This window comes from Hypanus sabinus, chromosome 7 (genome assembly GCF_030144855.1).
Source record: "Hypanus sabinus isolate sHypSab1 chromosome 7, sHypSab1.hap1, whole genome shotgun sequence".
In the NCBI taxonomy this organism is placed as follows: Eukaryota; Metazoa; Chordata; class Chondrichthyes; order Myliobatiformes; family Dasyatidae; genus Hypanus; species Hypanus sabinus.
Genome location: NC_082712.1, coordinates 178599371 through 178625233, shown reverse-complemented (window position 1 = coordinate 178625233; position 25863 = coordinate 178599371). Strand labels below are relative to the sequence as shown.

Here is a 25863-nt window from a genome sequence, read left to right as displayed (position 1 = left end):
TGAGGCACATAGAGCATAATAATAGTTTGGCACAGACTAGATGGGCTGAAGGGCTTGTTTCTGTGCTGTAGTGTTCTGTTAGTCTATATATATAATTGATATGTTTGCAAAAATAGGAGTAAAGATTTTCCCTGAATTGAAACCAAGGTGTAGTAGCCCTTTACGGTAGTTTGATACGACTCATCGGAGGATCATTCACACCACTGCAGATCACCTCAGTCATTCTCTCACCACCAAGACAAATCCAAATTCCAAAGCTACAAGACATCTTGGCAGTTCTCACACAGATGTGTTGCCCAAGAAATGTGAAGTGAGTAAGCCTCTAATGGGAAGAGTTTTGTTAACCACTTTACACTGGCCATATCAGACCATAAGACATGGGAGCAGAATTAGGCCATTCAGCCCATTGAGTCTGCTCTGTCATTCCAGCTGATTTATTATGCCTGTCACTGTCATTCTCCTGCCTTCTCCCTGTAAACTTTGACATCCTGACTAATCAAGGACCAGTCAACATCGGCTTTAAATATATTCAATGACTTGGCCTTGCTTATTATTAGAGCTCCATTTTATTTAGTGATACAGTTGGAATAGGCCCTTCGAGCCAAGCTGCCCCAGCAACCCCCAACAAACCCAATTAACTCTAGCTTAATCATGAGACAATTTACAATAACCAATTAACCTACCCAGTACGTATTTAGAATGTGGGAGAACCAGAACACCCAACCAGAGAAAACCCACATATTCTACAGGGAGTATGTACAGAGGTTCCTTTTAGAAGATGTTGAAATTGAACTCTGAACTCCGCATTGCCCTGAGCTATAATAGCGTCACACGAACTGCTGTGCTATTGTGGCACTTTAGAGACTTGGTCCCAAAATATTCCTTCCAGGAAGATGTTGGTTACATTTGAATTTAGAGTTAGGTGTGGGCACAGAGGAAATGGGAAACTTATTTGCATCAACATCACAGGCACAGAGCATCCAATAAGCAACATACAAACCCCATTTCCAGAAAAGTTGGGATATTTTCCAAATTGCAGTAAAAACAAAAATCTGTGATACGTTAATTCACGTGAACCTTTATTTGTCTGAAAAGATTTTCAATAGTTTTACTGACCAACTTAATTGTATTTTGTAAATATACACAAATTTAGAATTTGATGGGTGCAACACACTTAACAAAAGTTGGGACAGAGTAAAAATAAGATTGAAAAGTGCACAGAATATGGAAGACTCCACATTAAGCAGGCTAATTGGTAGCAGGTGAGGTATCATGACCAGGTATAAAAGTAGTGTCCATCAAAGGCTCAGTCTTTGCAAGCAAGGGTGGGTCGTGGCTCACCCCTTTGTGCCAAAATTTGTGAGAGAATTGTTAGTCAGTTCAAAAGGAACATTTCCCAACGGAAGATTGCAGAGAATTTAGGTCTTTCAACATCTACAGTACATAATATTATGAAAATATTCAGAGACATCTCAGTGCGTAAAGGGCAAGGTCGGAAACCACTTAATGTGCATGATCTTCGAGCCCTCAGGCGGCACTGCCTAAGAAACCGTCATGCTATTGTGACAATTATAGCCACCTGGGCTCGGGAGTACTTCGGAAAACCATTGTCACTTAACACAGTCCGTCGCTACATCCAGAAATGCAACTTGAAACTGTATTACACAAGGAGGAAGCCATACATCAACTCTATGCAAAAACGCCGGCGAGTTCTCTGGGCCTGAGCTCATCTCAGATGGACCAAAAGACTGTGGAACCGTGTGCTGTGGTCAGATGAGTCCACATTTCAGCTAGTTAGTTTTCGGAAAAAACAGGCGTCAAGTTCTCCATGCCAAAGATGAAAACGACCATCCTGATTGTTATCAGCGAAAGATGCAAAAGCCAGCATCTGTGTTGGTACGGGGGTGCATCAGTGCCCACGGCATGGGTGAGTTGCATGTATGTGAAGGTATCCGAGGCATATATTAGGATTTTAGAGAGACATATGTTGCCATCAAGGTGACGTCTTTTCCTGGGACATCCATGCTTATTTCAGCAGGACAGTGCCAGACCACATTCTGCACAGGCTACGACAGCGTGGCTTTGTAGACACAGAGTGCGTGTGCTTGACTGGCCTGCTGCCAGTCCAGATCTATCTCCTATTGAAAATGTATGGTGCATCATGAAGAGGAGAATCAGACAGCGAAGACCACGGACTGTTGAGCAGCTAAAGTCTTATATCAAGCAAGAATAGAGAAAATTTCCAATTGCAAATCTACAATTAGTATCCTCATTTCCAAAACGATTAAAAAGTGTTATTAAAAAGAAAGGTGATGTAACACAATGGTAAACATGCCTCTGTCCCAACTTCTGTTGATTGTGTTGCAGCCATCAAATTCTAAATTTGTGTATATTTACAAAATACAATTAAGTTGGTCAGTAAAACCATTGAAAATCTTTTCTTTGTACTTTTGTCAGTTAAAGGTTCATGTGAATTAACATATCACAGATTTTTGTTTTTATTGCATTTTGGAAACTATCCCAACTTTTCTGGAAATGGGGTTTGTAAATTAACCATTAATTACAAAAAAGAAAGAGTCTTTCTCGTGGTCATGGTATTTCTAAACTGTAATGGTTAGGAGTTTGCCAATAGGTTCAAGAAGCAATTGGTTGAAGAGTACTTGTTCTTGAACCTTGTCAAGGCTGCACCTTCTGTAGATAGTACCAGTGGTGGGAAGGGATGTGTCCATGATGTATTGGGTTCAATTCACCACTCTCTCTAGCTTCATGAATTCTTGCACATTTTATTGACATACCAGACCATGAAGCAACCAGTCAGGATTCTTTCAGTGGTACATCTGTAGAAATTTGTAGAATTCTAATGGCATCAATTTACGCAGCAATGAGAAAGATTTCCGCTGATTATTTTGAAAGTTAGATCACAACACATGCCCAATCGTGGCTGATTTATTATCCCCTCAACCACATAATCCTGCATTTTCCTCATAACCTTTGATACCCTGACTAATCAAGGACCTGTTAGGCTCTGTTTTAAATGTACTCAATGACTTGAGTTGCATAGCCATCTGTGGCAATAAGTTCCACAGATTCACCACCATCTGGCTAAAGAAATTTGTCCTCATCTGTGTTCTAAGTGATGTTTCTGTATTCTGAGGTTGTGCTCTGTTCCTAGACTCGCCCACCACAGGAAAATTCCTCTCCACATCCACTCTGTCTGGGCCTTTCAATATTCAACAGGCTTCAATGAGATTTCCCCTCATTCTTCTAACCTCTAGCACTTACAAGCCCAGAGACATCAAAAGTTCTCATACATTAAACTGTTTAATTCCCTGAATCATTCTTGTGAACCTCCTCGGGACTGTTTGCAATTGTGGCACATCTTTTCTGAGAAAAATGGCGCAAAACTCCTTACAATACTCCATGAGGTCTGACCAATGTCTTATAAAGCCTCAGCATCACATCCTTGTTCTTACGTTCTAGTCCTCTCGAAATAAATGCTAACATTGCACTTATCTTCCTTACCACTGACTCAACCTGCAGGTTAACCTTTAATTCAATTCTACTTAATCATTCTTCAACATTAAGAAATCAGTTGATAGTATGGACACATTAAAGTTTCACTTGTGAGTGAAAAATCAATAGGTTTCACATGAATGAGTCTTAAACCAATTTTGGGAGAAACTTAATGTGATAAGAATGCAGAAGCAAGGTGTCGTTGAGGTGAGTAGAAATGGTGTTTACAGTTAAGCAACAATACATCAGCTTACAGAACACTCAGTCATCACTTTATTAGATACACCTGCACGCCAGCACATTCAGCCAGTCATGTGGCAGCAACTCAGTGCAGGGGTTCAGTTGTTGTTCAGAGAAAACATCAGAATGGGAAAGAAGTGACTGGCCATGCAATGATTGTTGGTGCCAAACAGGGTAGTTTAGAATCTCAAAGGCCACTGATCTAGGGTTTTCATGCACAGCAGTCTCTAGAGTTTACAGAGAATAGTGCAAAAAAATCAAAAACCATCCAGTGAGTGGCAGTTCTGAGGATAAAAGCACCTCGTTAATGAGAGAGGTCAGAGGAGAATGGCCAGACTGGCTCAATCTGACATGAAGGCAACAGTCGCTCAAGTAACCACACGTTACAACAGTGGTGTGCAGAAGAGCATCTCTGAACACACAACCTGTTGGAGCGTTGAAGTGGATGGGCTACGGCAGCAGAAGGTCACAAACATATACTTAATGAGCATATTTTTAATAATCACATGCTGTACATAAGTAACAAAATATACTTTCCCTCATGAACGGACCCAACCTATATTATTACATTAGAATTCTCACTTACCTATAATATCACATTTGGAATAACAGTGATGAAGTCCCTGCATAGGCAGCTGCCGCAGAATGTCTGATCAGCATAACGTGGACTGGTCTTCAAAGGACTCAGGTTAATCACACTTACCATGATGTACAGTCCAGAATTTCACTCTGAGACCCTAAGACATGGGAACAGAATTAGGCTGTTCGGCCCATCGAACCTGCTCCAACATTCCTTTATGGCTGATTTATTATCCTTCTGAGCCCCATTCTCCTGCTTTCTCCCTAAAACCTTTGATGTCCTGGCTAATCAAGAACGCATCAAACTCGGCTTTAAGTAGACCCAATGACTTGCCCTGCACAGCTGTCTGTGGCAATGATTCCACCGGTTCACTACCCTATGGCTAAAGAAATTCCTCCTCATCTCTGCTGTAAATGGACATCCCTCAATTCTGAGGCTGTGCCCTCTGGTCCCAGACTCCCCCACATAGGAAACATCCTCTTAATATCCATTCTGTGTAGGCCTTTCAACATTGGATGGGTTTCAATGAAATCACCCCACCCCCCCACCCCCCCCCCCCCCCATCCCCTTCTTCTGAATTCCAGTGAGTACAGGCCCAGAGCCATGAAATACTTCTCATAGGTTAACCCTTTCATTCCTGGAATCATCTTGTGAAATTTCTGTAGACCCCATAAAATCCTGACGTCGTTCTTAATCATGCAGTGAAACATTGTTTGCACAGACCATTGTACCCCCTCCATTCTTGATTGTCAAACCAAGTGACATAAGACACCTGTTGACACTAGTGACAACACAATAAGAGGGAATGAAAATTACTTCTTGAGATAATTGGTTCTGAGCGGGAGGAGACTGAAGTCATTTAAGTCATTTCAGCCTTCTCATTTGCACTTGTGTTATCAAGTGCCTGGAAAGGACTGAATCAAAAATCAAACCTAATGGCAACAAGAGAAGGCAACCAGTGGGTTAAGTGTTGCAAGATCTCTGTATGATCATGTTCAAGTTTGAAGTTTATTGTCATCTGACTGAACACACATTTACAACTAAATGAAACACCGGACCATGGTGCACACACAAAGCATATATCACACAGCGTGTAAAAGAAAATATTACCATAAATAAAGTTAATAACATATAATTCGAAATGCATGTACTCTTCTGTACAAGTAAACAGTAAGCAGTACAGTAAACAGCTCGCTGTCCTAGTGATGAGACTTCAGTGGGGGCAGGGTATTCATTAGTCTCACAGCCTGAGGGAAGAAGCTGTTACCCGGTCTGGCAGTCGTAGTTCTGATGCTCCTGTATCTCCTTGCTCATGGCAGTGGGTCAAAGAGATTGTGGGATGGATGGTAGGGATCCTCAACGATGCCTCAGGCCCTTCAGTGACTGTCACAACAGAGTGGCGGGGGGGGGGGGTCCCCACTAGGTGGTTTTCACTATCCTCTGTAGGATCCTGCAGTATTTTGCTGCAGCCTTTGACATCCCTACACCTTACTGGGGGTGATCTGGCCTGAGAAACACTAGTCAAACAGAACAGACTGAGGTCTGGCAATATTTTACTTCAAAGCAACACACCGTTCAATGAGCATTGAATGTGGCATTAGAAAGCTGCAGTCTTTAGAAAAGCTCAGTTAGTATATCTGCACTGTAGGTAATAACATCAGCTGATGCCTGATGTAATACAAAGGGGTAGCATGGTAGTATAGCGGTTAGCACCAGCAATCTCCGATCTGGATTCAATTATTGCATCCAGATCGGAGATTGCTGGATTGTAGAATTCATTTCCTGTGCTGTCTGTAAGGAGTTTGTAAGTTCTCATTGTAATCCATGTGTGTTTCTTCCAGGTGCTCTGGTTTCCTCCCACAATCCAAAGATATGCCGGTTCGTAGGTTGTATGTCCTCCCATGATGAGGATAGGGTGAAATGAGTGGGCTGCTGCGTGGCAGAGCTTATTGGGCCAGACTGAGCAGTATCCCTAAATAAATATATTGCTGCTGGAAGCATGGCAACACTTATGGGCTGCCCCCAGCCCAATCCTCACTATTGTTTCAACGTACATATAATAAATAAAGATAATCTGTAGAAAAGAAGTGATGGGTTGAGGCAGGACTTGTGAAACAAACACCAGAGGCTGAATAGCCTGTTTTGTGCTGTAAGCTCTATGTAATTCATTAGTGTGCTGTTTGAAGGCTGTTTTCCCTAATGTGCTCTCTTGTCTTTAGAACCACTTGCTGGGGAGAGCGTGCTTCTGCCTGCTGGAGGGGGATAAAATGGACCAAGCTGAGGCACAGTTCAATTTTGTGCTGAATCAGTCACCAAGTAATATCCCCGCACTCCTGGGTAAGACATCTCTGAAAGGCAGGCATGCAACAGCCCCTGACTGCTAGAAGCAACAAGTTCTTGGATCAACTGTAAATACATTACATTTGCTCACTGAGTGGTTAAATCAGAGCAGGCATCCCAAGTTCAGATTCAGATTTAATATCAGTGACGTATGTCTTGAAATGTGTTGTTTTGTGGTAACAGTACATTGCAGTACACAAAAGCTATAAATTACAATTTTTATATTTGTATATTATTTATTTATATATAGTGGACCAGTACCTTTTGGTCCAATTAAGCGACTGCCCCAATTAGCTGAATTTTCATGGAAATAGTTAAAAAGATATATTAAAAAAAGACAAACTGAGTAACAAGTTATGTACTTAACATCTATCACTACCAATACTACTGCAGTACTGTAAAATTGTGCATTAGTTCCTAATAGTTGTAGATTGACGAATTCATTCACTTCATGTTCTTTTGACTGTGAATGAACAAAATCAGCTATGACAACGAGGCAGAAAATGGACTGTCTTCATACAATGCTTTCAACGATTGCATCCTCCAAATCTTCATTTTCATTGTAACATTCAAGGTGATTGTTGATACGTTAAAACTCTCTGTAGTTTCTAACTTGTTGAAGTAGTGAAATAATTTTGTTTTTACTCCTGGCTGTTTCTAGCATCTCCAAGTCCGAATGCTTGAAACAGTGGTGAGCAAAATGGTTCTGCGTTGTCTTATTACTTATTCCTTGCAAGAATCACTGCTTTTTGAAAACAAACACGTGCAACTGATGCTATTTAAAAACTATTTGCTCAAAGCAGTGTTGTGTCTTATGGCCATGACATGAGATCCAAGGGGACATTGCTTTGTGGATCCAGAACTGGCTTCCCCACAGAAGGCAAAGAATGGTTGTAGACAGGTCATATTCTGCATGGAGGTCGGTCACCAGTGGTGTGCCTCAGGGATCTGTAATGGGTACCCCTTTTCTTCGTGATATTTATAAATGACCTGGATGAAGAAGTGGAAGGGTGGGTTAGTAAATTTGCTGATTATACAAAGGTGAGGGTGTTGTGGATAGTGTGGAGGGTTGTCAGAGTTTACAGTAGGACATTGATAGGATGCAAAAGTGGGCTGAGAAGTGGCAGATGGAGCTCAACCCATATTAGTGTGAGGTGGTTCATTTTGGTAGGTCAAATATGATGGCAAAATACAGTATTAATGGTAAGACTCTTGGCAGTGTGGAGGATCAGAGGGATCTTGGGGTCCGAGTCCATAGGATACTCAAAGCTGCTGTGCAGGTTGACTCTATAGTTAAGAAAGCATACGGTGCATTTGCCTTCATCAATCATGGGATTGAGTTTAGGAGCCAGGAGGTAATGTTTTAGCTATATAGGACCCTGGTCAGGCCCCACCTGGAGTACTGTGCTCAATTCTGGTCACCTCACTACAGGAAGGATGTGGAAACCATAGAAAACCAAAAAGGAGATTTACAAAGATGTTGCCTGGATTGGGGAGCATGCCTTATGAGAATAGGTTGAGTAAACTCGGCCTTTTCCTTGGAGCGACAGAGGATACGTGTTGACCTGATAGAGGTGTATAAGATGCTGAGAGGCATTGATCGTGTGGATAGTCAGAGGCTTTTTCCCAGGGCTGGAATGGCTAATACGAGAGGGCACAGTTTTAAGGTGCTTGGAAGTAGGTGCAGAGGAGATGTCAGGGGTAAGTTTTTACGCAGAGAGTGCTGAGTGCGTGGAATGAGCTGCCGGCGATGGTGTTGGAGGCAGATATGATAGGGTCTTCTAAGAGTCTCCTGGACAGGCACGCGGAGCTCAGTAAAATGGAGGTCTATTTTTTACCCTAGATACTTTTTCAGGTCAGGACATTTTGGGTGCAGCTTTGTGGGCCGAAGGGCCTGTATTGTGCTGTAGGTTTTCTATGTTTCTAAGTGCACATGACTGACACTAATTATAAAATGTTTAGTAGTCTCCTGCCCCAATTAAGCAGCATAGTGTCTGAAATAAACAAAGGGAATCCCAGCTATTTTCTTAATTAGCTTTTATTCTTTTAAGGGTTGTCACAAATAAGTGGCTGCCGTGATTAACCAAATGCCCAATTAACTGGACTCCGCTGTGGGTGTGAGTGTCTAAAATAGATATTTAACTTAAATAAACAGTGCAAAAAGAGAGCAAGAAATAGTGAGGATGTGTTTATTGGTTGGTCCATTGGTTAATTGACCATTCAGAAATCTGGTGGCAGACAGGAAGAAGCTGTCTCTAAAAGGTTGAGTGTTGGATTTCAGGTTCCTAGTCCTTGTCCTTGATGGTAATAACAAGAAGAGGGCATGCCTGGATGGTGAAGGTCCTTGGTCTTCTTGAGGGACCACTTTTTAAAGATGTCCACGATGGCGGAATGGGTTGTGCCTGTTATGGAGCTGGCTGAGTCATCAATCTCTTGAAAACGTGTGATGGCCTCTCCATACCAGAATACTTCCCACAGGACGCCTAATAGAAATCTTTGGTGATATACCAAACCAGCCACTTGAATGGTAAATGTAAGTCCCACAGTTCCAATAATCGGACCTCAAACTGCAATGAACGTGCTTCTCTGCTCTTTAGTATTGGTGTCCCAAATTCAGTGACATGTCATCACTGTGATGTTGGAAAAAGATGGCATATTTGCATGTATCAGGCTCTGAAACTTTGCAACCAACTGTCTACTGTATGGGTTGTTGAGGCTACATGTTGGTCAGAACCTAGAGGAGACCCGCCGAGTTCCTCTTTAATGAGTGTTGTTAAGTCTTTTACATCTGCCAAAGCAAAATTAAGGATCAACTTTATTTGCCATAAACACTATGAATCATATATTAGGAATTTGCTACGGTGTGTTGGTCAGGGTATGACAAGCAACAAAAAGCAATAACGTATAACAATTATAATGAATCGGTGCTGACCACCTGCCTGTTGTTTACTGATGAAATTCCTTGGCAGCCAGTGAGGGAGCTTGTGTGGCCTATTGCTGTGCCTGGAGGGTAGGCCTCTGCATTTGATTGGTGTCCTTCTCTCTTTCAATGATCATAAGATCACAAGACAAAGGAGCAGAAGTGGGCCATTCGGCCCATCGAGTGTTCCGCCACCCCACCATGAGCTAAACTATTCTCCCGTCTAGTTCCAATTTCCGGCTTTTTTCCCCATATCCCTTGATACCCTGACTAATTAGATACCTATCAATCTCCTCCTTAAAAACCTTCAATGATTGGGCCTCCACAGCTGTATGTGGCAACGAAATCCATAAATCCACTACCCTCTGGCTAAAAAAATTTCTCCTCATCTCTGTTTTAAATGGGTACCCTCTAATTCTGAGACTGTGACCTCTTGTCCTGGACTCACCCACCAAAGGAAACAGCCTTTCCACATCTACTCTGTCCAACCCTTTCCACATTCGAAATGTTTCTATGAGATCCCCTCTCATTCTTCTATACTCTAATGAATACAATCCAAGAGCCGATAAATATTGCGCATATGTTAGTCCCTGCATTCCAGGAATTATCCTAGTGAATCTTCTATGAACTCTCTCCAACATCAGCACATCCTTTCTAAGATAGGGGGCCGAAAACTGCACACAGTATTCCAAATGGAATCTCACCAGTGCCCCATAGAGCCTCATGAACACCTCCTTACTCTTGTACACTATTCCTCTTGAAATGAATGCCAACATAGCATTCGTTTTCCTTACTGCCGATCCAACCTGGTGGTTAACCTTTAGGGTATCCTGCACTAGGACCCCCAAGTCCCTTTGTACTTCCGATTTTTGAATTTTCTCCCCATCTAAATAATAATCTGCCCGATCATTTCTTCTTCCAAAATGTACAACTGTACATTTCTCAACATTGTATCTCATCTGCCATTTCTTTGCCCACTCTCCTAAACTGACCAAGTCTCTGCAACCTTTCTGTTTCTTCAACACTTCCTGCTCCTCCACCTATCTTGGTGTCATCTGCAAACTTAGCCACAAAACCATTTAATCCATAATCTAAATCATCGATATATAGTGTAAAAAGATGTCAGAGAATGCGTGACCTCAAAGATTTTTCCTGCCCACTTCTTTGACTTGGACACATGCAAGTCCTGCAGTGATGGTACTGAACTTTTCTACTGACCTGACAGTTCACTAGTTTTTCTCTATTGTGAGTGCATACATGCCTTGTTCTATTGCCTCCTTGGGAAGGTACTCCTGTAGAAGTACAACACTCCCTCGGTACTGCTACTGGGAAATAAATCTGGATTTTCTGTTCTGGAGCAGAGCTTGAACTTTCAATCTTATGTCTCCAGAATCAGAAGGCAAACATTGAACCTAGTGTATTGGAACCAGGAGATGGTGCCATTGTGATGTAGGATGGAACAAATTCAATATTTATCTTACAAAGATAAGTGATCGTTGAAAGTTCAAAGTATATTTATTAACAAAGTACATTTATGTCACCATATGCAACACTAAGGTTCATTTACTTGCGGGCATTCACAGTAAATACAAGAAACATAATGGAATCAATGAAAGACTGTACCTAACAGGACAAACAACCAGTGTGCAAAAGGCAACAAACTCTGCAAATGCATAAAGAATTAAAAAACACATTCACTGTTGGAATGAGTGATTCAAGAGCCTGGTAGTTAAGGGGTGATTACTGTTCCTGAATCCGGTGATGCTGGACTGTTTTGTACCTCTAGCCCATGATTTTAAAAAATACAGCTTATGAATGACCACAGGACTGAATTACATGAGTTCAGTGGCTAGATCACTGGATCTTGACCCAAGTCGCAGTTTGAACACTGCCAGTTAAAATAGCCATATCCAATTAACATCTAACCAATTGTCTTTTTCCCCACTCTCCAGGTAAAGCTTGTATCTCCTTCAACAAAAAAGATTACCGTGGTGCTCTGGCCTATTATAAGAAAGCTCTTCGGACCAATCCTGGATGTCCAGGTAAGGAATGGTTCACTACAACAAGTCATGAGAACTGCCCAACTAATCACCAGCACCACAATCAAGGACTTATGAGAATAAGGTTTTATATCACTGCCGTATGTTGTGAAATTTGTTTTGTGGCAGCAGTAGGTTGCAGTACATAATAAAAACTATACATTATAATAAGATATATAGTTAATTAATTGAGTACAAGAAAAGAGGAGAAAAAAAACTGAGGTAGTGTTCATGAGTTCATTGTCCATTCAGAAATCTGGCAGAGGGAATGAAGTTGTTCCTGAAACGTTGAGTGTGTGTCTTTAGGCTCCTGTACCTCTCCTTTATGGTAGCAATGAGAAGAGGCTGTGTCCTGGGTGTTGGGGAGATCATTAATGACAGCTGCTGCCAATTTGAGGCATCAACTTTTGAAGGTATCCTGTGGAGGCTAGTGCCGTGATGTTGCTAGCAGAGTTTACAACTTTGCAGCTTTTTCTGATCCTTTGCAGTGACCCTTCCATACCAGATGGTGATGCAACCAGTTAGAATGCTCTCCATGTAATATATTCATAGAAATTTGCGAGTGCCTTTAATGTCATATTAATTTTCCTCAAGCTCCTAATGAAATATAGCTGCAGTTGTGCTTTCTTTGTAACTGTATCAATATGTTGGGCCCAGGATAGATCCTCAGACATGTTGACACCTGGAGCTGCCCGCACTGTGCATTTCTGATCCCTCGACAAGAACGTGTATGTGTTCCCTTGCCTTTCCCTTCCTAAAGTCCACAGTCAGTTTCTTGGTTTTACAGATGTTGAGTGCAAGGTTGTTGCTGCAATATCACTCAGCCAGTTGATCTACCTTGTTTCTGTATGTCTCCTCACCAGCATCTGAAATTCTCCCAACAATAGTAATGTCAATGGCAAATTTATAGATGGCATTTGAGCTGTGCCTAGCCACACAATTAACCAGCAGCTCACTGTTCTGATGTTACATTCTGCTGTGCTGATCCAAGGACCAACAGACTTTCACTCACCGTCGAAAAGAGAAAGAGATCACTCAATTGCAGGGGTCTTCTTTTGACAGCAACATACACTGCCTACTATCTCAATTTTTCAGTCTCCCACGATACTTCAGTCAGCGGCATGAGCGAAGAATTGGCTGCGCCCCACAGGCACACGTCTTCCAGGACGCACCTGGAGATAATCAAAACACCAGGCAAGTCTGACAGCGAGAACCCACAACCCATGAAGAACCATAGCTGTAGATCACAGACTCCAACAGGACCGCCCCAGCTCCCTCAGAAAAAAAGAGACACGTGTGTAATGAAAATTACATTGAGCAATCTTGATCGTGCCCTGTGAATACACCACCAATGATAGAACAGAGACTTGCATTGTAATTTATTAAAAGGTTTGGATCTGCTATTAATAATCCTCCATGCTAAACCTCAGATCTAGACAACCCTTCCATGTACCACTTCATACTGTCAACAAGTGTTCATGTGTTAGACCACAAGACACAGGAGCAAAATTAGGCCATTTGGACCATCAGGTTTGCTCTCTTATTCTATCATGTCTGATTTATTATCATTCTCAACCCCATTCTCCTGGCTTCTCTCTGTAATCTTTGATGCCCTTAGTAATTAAGAAGCTATCAACCTCCTCTTTAAATACCCAATGACTTGGCCTCCACGGCTGTCAGTTGCAATGAATTCGACAGATTGACCACCCTTTAGTGAAAGAAATTTCTCCTCATCCCTGTTCTAAATGGATGTTCCTCTATACTGAGGCAGTGCCTTCTGGTCTCAGTGACTACTTGCTTGATTACTTTTTCAGTTATGCAAAATGAAAGTTTGTGGAATTGTAAAACTTAGACAAAGTTGGTACATGGATGAGAAGGGTACGGAAGACTATGGTCCAGATGGGATAAGGCAGAATAACAATTAGCCACAGACTGGATGGACCACAGGACTTGTTTCTGTGCTATAGTGCTCTTTGACTCTCTTTCTCCTGCAGTATTGCAAGCTTAGAAGTAATCTCCCTCCAGTGACTCCCCAGTTCTCAGAACAGGAGAGGGCCTGAAAGGCAAAGGAAGCAGATCCTTGGAAATGGGAGAGGGATTTTTAAGGAAGCAGAATTGGGAAACAAATTTCCACGTAGGCAGCAGGGTAACAAGTTCTCAATGAAATCAGTACAAAATGGCAGGGAACCAGGATTCTGGAGATGATAGTAGTGCCTCGGCAGGGCTACCATGACTAAGCAAGAACCTGTCAACTTCCACTTTAAATATACCCAATAACTTGTACTGTGGCAACAAATTCCACAGTTTCACCACCCTCTGGCTAAAGAAATTCCTCCTCATCTCTGTTCTAAATTGCTGTCCCTCGATTCCTAGACTAACCCAGTATTGGAAACTTTGTCTCCATGTCCTCTATCGAGGCCTTTCTGTATTTGAACCTATGGGTTTCAATGAAATTCCCTACCCCTCATTCCACCAAGTACAGGTCCAGAGCCACGGTTGAACGAGGTGGGGAGAGAGAAGGAAGAATGGAAGGGGGAATTGGTCAGATGTTAATATTTTAATTGGCTACACCATCGCTGCCACTTAAATAATGAACTGTTCATTCTGTTTGTTATTGGAAGGATATGTGCAATAATTTCTGATGAATAGCAATGGAAATATTCCTTCCCGATTTTTCTCTCAATATTCCTCTGGGGGTGCAGGGATTGATTAAAAATAGGCTGGTATTTGTTGTGTTAAACGTCAAATGGTGACTCCTGCTTTTTGTTTTCACAGCCGAGGTGCGGCTGGGCATGGGCCATTGCTTTGTGAAGCTGAGTAAGCTGGAGAAGGCGCGATTAGCATTTGGACGAGCTCTTGATCTCAACCCTAAATGTGTAGGAGCACTTGTGGGTCTCGCAGTCCTGGAACTGAATAATAAGGAGGTGAGTTACCTGTGCTGTCAACCAAAGAACCTCAATCACTAACAAGGTAGATCCTTTAAGACGTTGCTGCCTAGGTTTTTAAAACTGCTTGCCCTTTCCATTGCTGACACTTCAGTGAGGATTGGTGAGTGTTCTCCTGACTTCCCCTTCCTGAAGTCCACAATCAATTCCTTCCTTGGTCTTGCTGGTGCTACGTGCAACATTGTAGGTGTGGCACCACTCAACCAGCTTATCTGTTTTGTTACTATACTCTACTCTGAATTTCTGCCAACAATGATGGTGCCATCAGCGAATTTATAAATGGTGTTTGAGCTGTGCCTAGCCACACAGTTTAAAATGTAGAGAGAATGGAGCAATTGGCTAAGGACACATCCTTGATGCACACTCCAGTGTAACAGTATTGATTATCAGTGCAGAATATTTGTTACTCGTGCTCATGCCTTGAGATAACCATGGTGAGCTATTTTTAATTTTTTTTTAGAAATGCACCCCTTTAAGCCATGCCACCCCAAACCCACAATTTAACCCAAACTAATCACAGGATAACCAACAGTGACCAATTAATCTACCAACCAGTACGTCCTTGGACTGGAAAGGAACTGGAGTATCCATAGAAAGCCCACACACTCACGGGGAGTATGTATAAACTGCCTACAGAGGATGCCAGGATTGAACTCCCAGAGCTGTAATAGTATTGCCACCATGGTGCCCTTGTCATGGTAGCACACTATGCTACTATGGTGCCCCAGTCATGAATTGCTGTGTCCCTGGAGGCTTTGGGTTAGGGAGTTCCTTGATTTATAACCTATTGGTTTATAACTTGAACAGACAGAAATGATTAAAGATAAAGATTAGCTTTAATTGTCACATGGTGTATGGAGGGATGTGGTCCAGGTGCAGGTCAGTGGGACTCGGCAGAAAAATGGTTCGGCACAGCGAAGAAGGGCCTAAAGGCCTGTTTCTGTGCTGTACTGTTCTATGTACATTAAAACATACAATGAAATGTGTCATTTGAACTAAGGTTGTGCTGGGGCAGCCTGTAGGTATCATTACAGTTCTGGTGCCAACATAGCATGCCCACTTCTCAGTAGACCTAACTCTTACACCTTCGGAATGTGGGAGGAAACACACGCGGCCACAGGGAAAACGTACAGTCTCCTAATAGACAGCAGAGGAAATTGAAACCCAGTTGGTGCTGTAAACTCTGCTAACCCCTGCAGTAATGTGCCACCCTTTTAAGGTTGGACAGATTACAATTTAAAGTCCTTGCTGGCAAGGAAGAAATGGCAGTAACAGGATGTAATTTACAGAGGAACCTGCAGTGGGCAGTGTTCTTGGGCACCTGCTACCCTCGTCTGTCTGATCAGAAGTGTGCAACTCCTTAGTGGGAAAAGCCAAGTTAACAATCAGGAATACTTCTAAAAGCCTCTGACACAATCACATATGTCCCAGGTTTTCCAATCATCACTCATTCCAGCAACACCCTGTGGAATATTGAGCAATTGAACTTGCATCCTCAACATGTTCAGTAACTCCATTCATATTAATGGAGAGAGGAAAAGGGGGATATGAGATTACCTTGGCAGATAAAGGAAAATCCACAGAGATTCTTTATGTACATGAAGAGCAAAAGAGTAACTAGGGAGCTAATACACAAGTCCCTGTAAATATCATTGTGATCTTTGGGGCACCACAGTAGTGTAGCTGTTAGCATGATGCTGTTACAGCTCAGGGCATTAAAGTTCAGTTCCCTCTGCTGTCTGAAAGGAGTTTGTACCTTCTCCCCATGACTGCTTAGGTTTCTTCCGAGTGCTCTGGTTTCCTCCACAGTCCAAAGACGTAAGAATTAGTAAATTAATTGGTCATTGTAAATTGTCCTGTGATTAGGCTAGTGTTAAATCAGTGGGTTGCTGGGCGGTGAGGTCATTGGGCTGGAGGGGTCTGTCCCTCACTGTATCAATCAATCAATAAGTAAATAAATATGTGTGAAACCACAGGAAGTAGATAAAGATTTAAATGAACAATTTTCTTTAAATTTTATTTTTATTTGGATAAGGTATTCACAAGTATTACACAAACTTTTTACGTATAAAACCTTTTCCATCTCTTATATATGTATAAATCTATATATATATACATTTACAAGTACACACTGAGATGATATTAAAAGAAAAATAATTAGGCACTTGAATAGATATTTATGTGCAATTGTAATTCTACACTATTAAACCAATTACTAATAATAGTTGTTAAAAAATAGTATTATTAGTGGTTGAGTAATAATTTCCATGTAACTCTTCTCATCCATTTCTTTCTTGTCCAAAATAATGTGTGTAACCCTATGTAACTTCCATCATAGGTGTTTGTATCTTAACATGTTCATGTTTGCTCCTACCCATAAACATACTTATCCAATTTCTGTTTACTTATTTGCTCCATTTTAACATTTTTCTTTACTTGTGTTGGTTCCATGTTTTCCGGAAATAAAACAGTGAACATTCAAACCAAGGGAGTTTATATTAACAGTATTACTATGTTGATGGGGAAAGCAGTAGGAACCATTAGGAGAGTCATCTAAAGTCTGCTCGCATTGGGGTTATAAATTCAATCCATTTATTCCAAATTTGATTAAAAAAATTCTTTTTGAATTCTCGGGGAGTAAGTCATCTTTTCCATTTTAAATATTTCCAAAATAATTTCATGCCAATCTTCTAAAGTAGGTGATACTGGATTTAGCCACTTTCTGATGATTGATTTCTTACTTGCTGCTAAAAGGGCCTGCAGCAATTTTATATCTTTCTTCTGTTCCGAAAACAATACATGCCGCAAAAAGAGAGTCACAAAGTCCAGAGTTTTCTATCTTAAATTCCTTAACTAATGTTCTGTGAATACCTTTCTAACATAAACTTAATTTAGGGCAATCCCAAAAAGTATGAAAATGATTTGCCTCCTTGGAGCCACACCTTCTCCAACACGTCAAGTTTGTGTCATTATATTTTTCCTGGTATGGGGTCTTGAAGTCTCTTATATTTTTCCAGCAATGTTCTCTCCAAACCAAAGAGTTTGTTGAAGACCACTGAAAGCTGCATATTTTCTCCCAAACCTCCTCTGAAAGTACCAACCCCGCTTCTTTCTCCCACTTCTCTTTAATATACAGTGTGTTTTCATTTTTGGCATGAGAGAGATCATTATATAATCGAGAATTTGATTTACTTGGTATTGAGCTGTAAGCCAAATTCAAAATCTTGAAAAGTCCTGATTCTGCTGTTGATAAGTCTGTACATCTACAACTCTCGTTAAAGTATCGTCGTACTTGAAGGTACCTAAAAAAGTCATTGTGTTCTAGGCCGTGTTTGTCCTTCAGGGATTGAAAACTTTGTAATGCACTTTTATGTGTGAATGAGAGGTAGGTTGTAAGACCTTTCTTTATCCATAGTTCAAATCTTTTATCTCCTCTGCTGAGAAAGAATTCGGTATCATAAGCACACCATCTAAAAAGTTTTACCATGTTGTAACTTCCACATAAATTAGCCACCTTTGCCATACTTTTAATGTGAGATTTACCCAGCTGTTTTTAATCTTTTCCAATTGGGCCATCAATCCTTTGTCCGCCATTGAGGCCTGTAGAGGAAAACTGTCAATCAATCCAAATTCTATTTCCTTCCATCTAGCCTTGTATTCCCCATTACACCAATATAACAGGGGTTATCTGTGAAGCATAAAAATAATTTCTCAAGCAAGGAAATGCCATACCTCCTCCTTCCTTTCCTAACTGTAAGGTGTTAAATCAGATTCTAGGTTTCTTTCCTTGCCAGATAAAGCGGGAAATCCATTTGTCCCATTCCTTAAATTGATTATCGTCTACCTCCACAGGTAAAGTCTGGAAAAAGTAAAGTAACCAAGGGAGAATATTCATTTTTATGGTATTTATCCTTGAATTTAAACTTAAAAAGGGAATAAGATTCCATCTATGTATATCTGCTTTTATCTCTGAAACTAATAGCCTGTGGCGACCCACTTCCTAGCGCACTCGAACCGGCTCACAAATAGCCAGCATGCAGGCACAAAGGCCAGGTCCGCAACAAAGGGAAAAAGCCTGCGGGGGTTTGTGAGTACGTGTCCCTTGGAGCATCCGCGCCCGGGGAGGGCGGGATGAGGGAGGCTTTAAAGCAAGGCTGTGAAGTTCGAATAAAATCATCTTTAATTGCAGTTTACCAACTCCGTGTCGTTATTTTAGCGCTGCGTGTAGCACACCGCTACAATTGGTGACCCCGACGGTCCAAACGATTTTTCGACCAGAGATGACTGACACCACATCTGTTCATGCGGTTTCGTTGAAACTGCCAAGCTTCTGGGCGCTGCGACCTCACCTATGGTTCCAGCAAGCAGAAGCCCAATTCCACGTTCGGCAGATAACCTTAGAGGACACACGTTACTACTACGTGGTGAGCTCCCTCGACCAGGACACAGCGGCCCAGGTTGCAGAGTTCGTACAGTCTCCCCCAGCGGACGGCAAGTACACGGAATTCAAAGCCCTGCTCCTAAGGACTTTTGGACTCGCATGGCGCGAGCAAGCTGCCCGTTTACTGCACCTGGATGGCTTGGGAGGCAGACCTCCATCGGCTTTAATGAATGAGATGTTGTCTCTGGCCAACGGACACACACCCTGCCTCATGTTTGAGCAGGCATTCTTGGAGCAGCTGCCCGAGGACATACGCCTGCTGCTGTCCGACGCGGATTTCAGCGACCCGCGGAAGGTGGCAGCCCGGGCGGACTTGCTGTGGGATGCCAAGAAGGTGAGTGGGGTGTCCATCGCACAGATCACCAGCAGCAAACCAGTCCAGGCCCGGCCGCAGAGCCCGCTAACCCCAGAGGCAGGGGTGGGGAGCCCAACGAACAATGGTGTTTCTACCACCAGCAGTGGGGTGCAGAAGCCCGCCGTTGTTGCCCACCCTGCCAGTTCCCGGGAAATGCCAGGGCCAGCTGCCGCTGATGGCTACGGCGGCTGGCCTTCAGGATAGCCTTCTGTATGTGTGGGACAAGCGGTCGGGACGCTGTTTTTTTGGTCGACACCGGTGCCAAGATCTGCGTCTTACCTCTGACGAGTTACGACACCCGCAACAGGGCACCTGGTGTCCCCCCCCCCCGAGGGCCATGAACGGCAGCACAGTAAGGACCTATGGCACCCGTCAGGTGCAGCTACAGTTCGGCTCCAGCTAGCTCACGTGGGACTTCACACTGGCAGCCGTAGCCCAACCGCTTCTGGGTGCAGATTTTTTGCGGGCTCACAGCCTACTGGTCGACCTGCCCAGGAAGAGACTGGTCCACGCCGAGACCTTTCAGACGTTCTCCCTGGGTGCAGCCCAGTTGCCAGCCCCTCACCTCGACTCCCATCACGCTGTCTGACAACGACTTCAACAGGGTCCTGGCGGATTTTCCATCGGTTCTGGCACCGCAGTTCACGGCAGCCATGCCCCGACACGGCGTACAGAACCACATCCCGACCCAGGGACCACCCCTCCACGCCCGCGCTTGGTGGCTTCCCCCGGACAAGCTCCGACTGGCAAAGGAGGAGTTCAAGAGGATGGAGGAATTGGGGATCATCCGGCGGTCCGACAGCCCATGGGCCTCCCCCCTGCACATGGTGCCCAAAGCGACGGGGCTGGAGACCATGCGGCGACTACCGCAGGCTGAACGAGGCTACCACACCGGACCGCTACCCTGTGCCGCACATTCAGGACTTTGCAGCAAACCTGCACGGCGCACGGATCTTCTCCAAGGTAGACCTCGTCCGAGGGTACCATCAAATTCCGATGCATCCAGACGACGTCCCCAAAACGGCTCTCATCACCCCGTTTGGCCTTTTCGAGTTCCTCCGCATGCCATTCGGCCTGAAGAATGCCGCACAGACGTTCCAGCAGTTAATGGATGCGGTGGGACGCGACCTGGACTTCGCTCTTGTCTATTTGGACAACATCCTCATAGCCAGCAGCAGTCATCAGGAGCATCTGTCCCACCTCTGTCAACTCTGCGCCCGACTGAGTGAGTACGGTCTAACAATCAACCCGGCCAAATGCCCGTTTGGGCTCGACACCATTGACTTCCTGGGCCACAGGATTACTAAAGACGGGGCAAACCCTCTGCGGTAGATGCGGTCCGCCATTTCCCCCGACCCACCACGATCAAAGGCCTTCAAGAATTCGTAGGTATGGTCAATTTCTACCACCGCTTCCTCCCTTCAGCTGCCCGGATCATGTGCCCCCTGTTCGCCCTGCTGTCGGGTCCGGGCATGGACATTACCTGGGACTAGGAGTCTGCCGCCGCTTTCATTCAAACGAAGGAAGCCTTGGCAAACGCCGCGATGCTAGTGCACCCCAGAATGGACGCCCCTACCGCCCTCACAGTGGATGCATCTAACACAGCAGTCGGTGGGGTACTGGAGCAGCTCATCACGGGTCGCTGGCAACCCCTGGCGTTTTTCAGTAAACACCTGCGGCCACCCGAGCTCAAATACAGTGCTTTCGACCGGGAACTGTTGGCGCTCTACCTGGCAATCCGGCATTTCAGGTACTTCTTAGAAGGTAGGCCCTTCACCACGTAAGGACAATGTCGTGGCGGATGCGCGCTCTCGCCCTAACATTCATGCCCTTTCCCAAGGGGTAGACTTTGAGGCGCTGGCAGAGGCACAGCAGGCAGACGAAGAGATCCCAAGTTACAGAACCGCAGTCTCCGGTTTGCAGCTCCAGGACCTTCCCGTAGGCCCAGGTGAGAGGACCCTACTCCGTGACGTCGCCACCGGCCAGCCCTGTCCCGTCGTCCCGGCACCTTGGTGGCAACGTGTTTTCGACTCCATTCATAACTTGGCGCACCCCTCCATCCAGACAACTGTCCAGATGGTCTCCAGCAGGTTTGTTTGGCACGGACTCCGCAAGCAGGTCAGTGAATGGGCCAGAACGTGCATGCACTGCCAGATGGCCAAGGTGCAGCGGCACACCAAAGCTCTGCCACAGCAGTTCCACCCCACCCACCGGCATTTCGACCACATTCATGTGGATATTGTGGGCCCCCTGCCAGTGTCGCGCGGAGCACGGCACCTCCTGACTATCGTGGACCGGTTCACAAGATGGCCAGAGGCGATCCCGCTCACCGACACCACCTCCGAATCTTGCGCCCGGGCACTGATCACCACCTGGGTGTCCTGCTTTGGTGTACCGGCCCACATTACCTCCGACAGAGGTGCCCAGTTCACCTCCAGCCTGTGGTCAGCTATGGCCAGCCTTTTGGGGACTCAGCTGCACCACACCACTGCCTACCACCCACAGTCGAACGGACTAGTGGAGCATTTCCACCGTCACCTAAAGTCGGCTCTCATGGCCCGCCTGCGAGGAGCTAACTGGGCGGACGAGCTTCCCTGGGTCCTACTCGGCATCCGCACGGCGCCCAAAGACGATCTGCACGCCTCGTCGGCCGAGTTGGTGTACGGCGCACCCCTGGTCGTCCCCAAGGAGTTCATACCAGCCCCAAGGGGGCAAGAGGAAGAACCCGCAGCAGTCCTGGACAGACTACGCGAGAGGCTCAGTGACCTGGCCCCATACCCACTTCGCAGCATGGGCAGATCCCGACCTGCGTACCCAAAGACCTGCAGAACTGTAAGTTTGTGTTTGTACGAAGAGGCGGGCATCGGCCACCGCTGCAACGGCCCTACAAGGGGCCGTTTACGGTGCTCCGGAACAACGGGTCCACGTTCGTGCTGGATGTTGGGGGGAGAGAGGAGGTTTTCACGGTGGACCAACTCAAACCGGCCCACGTGGACCTGGCGCAACCGGTCGAGTTTCCGGCACCGCAGCGCAGAGGCCGACCTCCCAAACAGGGTCCGGCCCAGACTGTGGACATTGGGGGGTGTATCGCCAGTTCTGGGTGGGGGGGTTATGTGACGACCCACTTCCTAGCGCACTCGAACCGGCTCACAAATAGTCAGCGTGCAGGCACAAAGGCCAGGTCCGCAACAAAGGGAAAAAGCCTGCGGGGGTTTGTGAGTACGTGTCCCTTGGAGCATCCACGCCCGGGGAGGGCGGGATGAGGGAGGCTTTAAAGCAAGGCTGTGAAGTTCGAATAAAATTATCTTTAATTGCAGTTTACCGACTCCGTGTCGTTACTTTAGCGCTGCGTGTAGCACACCGCTACAGGCCCATAGTTTACCTGTGACAACGTTGAAAGATCTTTTGGCAGTGTTATTCCTAAATATTTAATGGTTTAGCTTCCCACTTGAGATCATATGTATCCTGCAGTTTTTTGGATGCTGTATAATTTAGAGACATAACCTGTGTTTTCTTTACATCAATTTTATAACCTGATATTTTCCCGAAATCATCCAACAGTGTAAACAATCCTATAAATGATTTTTCTGGTTCACTCAAATAAACTAAGACATCATCTGTGAATAGCACTACTTTCCGTTCAATCCCTGCCACCTTGATACCTTTTACAATTTCGCTCTGTCTTATCAATTGGGCAAGAGGTTCATTGTATAGTGCAAAGAGGAGAGGGGAAATTGGACATCTCTGTCTAGTTCCTCACTGTAAAATAAAAGAGTCAGAGAGGTCCCGTGTAAAGTCTGGATTACTTTAATAATCTTTTCTTGAAAGCCAAATGTTCCTAACACTTTATATAGGAATAGCCATCTAACTGAATCAAAAGCCTTCTTGGTGTCTAATCCCACTACCATTGTCTCTGTCCTGTTCTTAGTAACCTGTTCTAGTATATGTAAAGTTCTCCTTATGTTGTCCTGAGTTTGGCTTTGCTGGATGAATCCAATCTGGTCTAAGTGGATGAGGCCAGGTAGAACCTTTTCCAGTCTATGAGCTAATAAAATAATTTGTAATCCAAATTCAGAACACTGACTGGCCGGTAATTATCGCTTTCTAGTTCAGCGATTTGTACCACTCTGAGGTAAACCCATCAGAGCCTGGAGACTTTCCAGTCTTTAATCTAGAGATGACCACGTTCGGTTCATTGGAAGTTACTGGTTCTAATAAGCATTCATTTTGTAAATCTGTAAGCTTGGGTAATTCTAAAGAAATCAGGAAAGTGTCTATATGGGACTCATTGGAGGCCCGGGTTGAGAGTACAGTTCTCAATAATATGTTTCAAAATTCTCTTGAATTTTCCCTTTTGGATTCTTTATTTTATGAATTGTATTGTCTGCTTATTGTTTACATAATTTATATGCTAATAATCTAGCTGATTTACCTCCTACTTCATAATTCTTTTGTCTCGGGTAAAGAACATTTCTTTCAGTTTCCAATGTGTAAATCGCATCAATTTCACTTTACGGTTTCTTAATTTCCAGTTTTAAATTAGAATTAATTTTAAAGTTGCTTTAATTTTCCTTGAAGGTCTGCTAATTTTTGTGCTTTGAATTTTTTCATGTGAGTAGTAATGGAAATAATTTTTACTCTTAGTACAGCTTTCAATGTATCCCATAAGATCACTGGTGATGTTTCTCCCATGTCCGTAAGGTCTAGGTATTCTTTAATTTCTCCCCTTAATCTCTCCATTACTTTTGGGTTATTAAGTATATGTGAATTTAACCTCCATAGTGTTTTTCTCATTTTCCTTTCCAGAATTAGAGACTGGGCTATAGTCCGACAGATCAATTGTTGCAATGTTACACTCTTTCATCCTGAATCTATCCATGTTAAACATTTAAAAAAATAGTCTATCCTTGAATGAGGGAAAGAGTGATATGTATAGTCTTTACTAGCGGGGTTAATTCCCTCCACACATCTATTATTCCCAGTTCCTCCATCAATGATTTCACTTCCCTAGTCAGAGGTTTGTTCTGAATAATGGTTCCTGAAGAATCTAATACAGGGTTTAACCTAGTATTAAAAACCCCTCCGCAGATTACTACCCCTTGAGGGCTGGCCATTAGGTCAAAAATGTATCTATAGAATGACCATTCACTACTTGGTGGAGCATAAACAGTAATGTTATTTCAGTACCTTCTATTCTTCCTGTAATCTTTACAAATCATCCATCTTTGTCTTTAGTCTCCGAAATATATTCATAGTTAAGAGCACTTGATATTAAAGAAGCTACTCTTTTGTGACTCAGTTTATATGATGAATGAAATACATGCTTAAAGCCCATTCTTTTTAATTTTGCATGTTCGGATTGGCTCATGTGCATTTCCTGAAGAAAAAACTATTTGTGCCCTTTCTTTTTTTAATTTGGACATAATCTTATTTCTCTTAATTGAATTCAAAACCCCATTAACATTATAGGAAATTATTTTTACCAGTTTCATTTGCATTTTTCTCTAGTAGAAAAGAAAACACTGTCCTTTTCTAAACAAACAGTGCACCAGAACACAAAACAAAACCCTGGGCATTTTTGTATGTAGAAGATTTGAAAATTTTCCCCAACTCCCAACAGTGAGTGAGGATTGAGAACCAACCTGCCTCAGTTCAGAGGGATAACCTCTATCTTCGCCAAGTGTTAGAGGGCCCTCTGCAGTGTGAACAATCATTGAGAATTCTCTCGTTTTTATGTCTCGACCATATTGCTATCATTCAAGTTATTCCTAGTTTATTTTCAGTTACCAGCTTTAATTTTACACTTAAGTCCGATTTACTCTCTTCAGTCATTTCTCTTAATTAATCTGTACTCTGTGCGTTCACGTCTGAATACTTGCAGCCTTTCCTTGTAGCTTGACACTCTGGTTTGAGTGGAGCATCCTTGCTGCACTGACTACCATGACTATCGCCGAATCGTCTCCAGTAGCGACTGCGGCTGGGTGATGACTTCTATGGGTAGTCCCCGGTCCGACGTTCCCGATGTAGGTTTTTATCCCTTCGTCGTAAAAGACTCTTAGCCGAGCTGGATACAGGGTCTGGAATCTGATGTTATTTTCCTCCAGGACCCTCCGTGTTTCCGCGTATTCCTTCCATCTGGTGAGGATTTTCGGTGTGTAATCGTGGTCAAAGCTGATTCTACAGTTGCTCCACGTTAAGACTTTCTTTTACCGTGCCAGTTTAAGCACTTCCTCCTTTGTTCTGTAACTGAGAAATCTGACTAGAATTGATCTGGGCTGAGCGTCTGCCGGAGGCTGCAGCACTAACGTGCGGTGGGCCCTTTGTATCTGCAGGTCTTTTGCTTCTGGTATGTCAAGGTTCTCTCTAAGCAGCTTCTCCACGAAGGGAATCACCAATCCAGGTTTATCTTCAGCTCCTTCAGGAACTCCATAGATCCTCACATTTTCCCTTCTTGAGTGGTCTTCTTGGTGTATTAGCTTCCACTGGAGCT

At 43.8% G+C, this 25863-nt stretch overlaps 1 protein-coding gene across 1 annotated transcript in view; it reads left to right on the top strand.

Annotated features, from left to right (window-relative positions):
- The window catches only part of ctr9 (CTR9 homolog, Paf1/RNA polymerase II complex component), a 108111-nt gene that overhangs the window by 4387 nt on the left and 77861 nt on the right, over window positions 1-25863 (top strand). The window contains exons 4-6 of the mRNA XM_059976231.1: window positions 6553-6670; window positions 11546-11635; window positions 14408-14556. Of these exons, the coding sequence (XP_059832214.1) occupies window positions 6553-6670; window positions 11546-11635; window positions 14408-14556 (357 nt within the window). The remainder of the gene's footprint in view (window positions 1-6552; window positions 6671-11545; window positions 11636-14407; window positions 14557-25863) is intronic.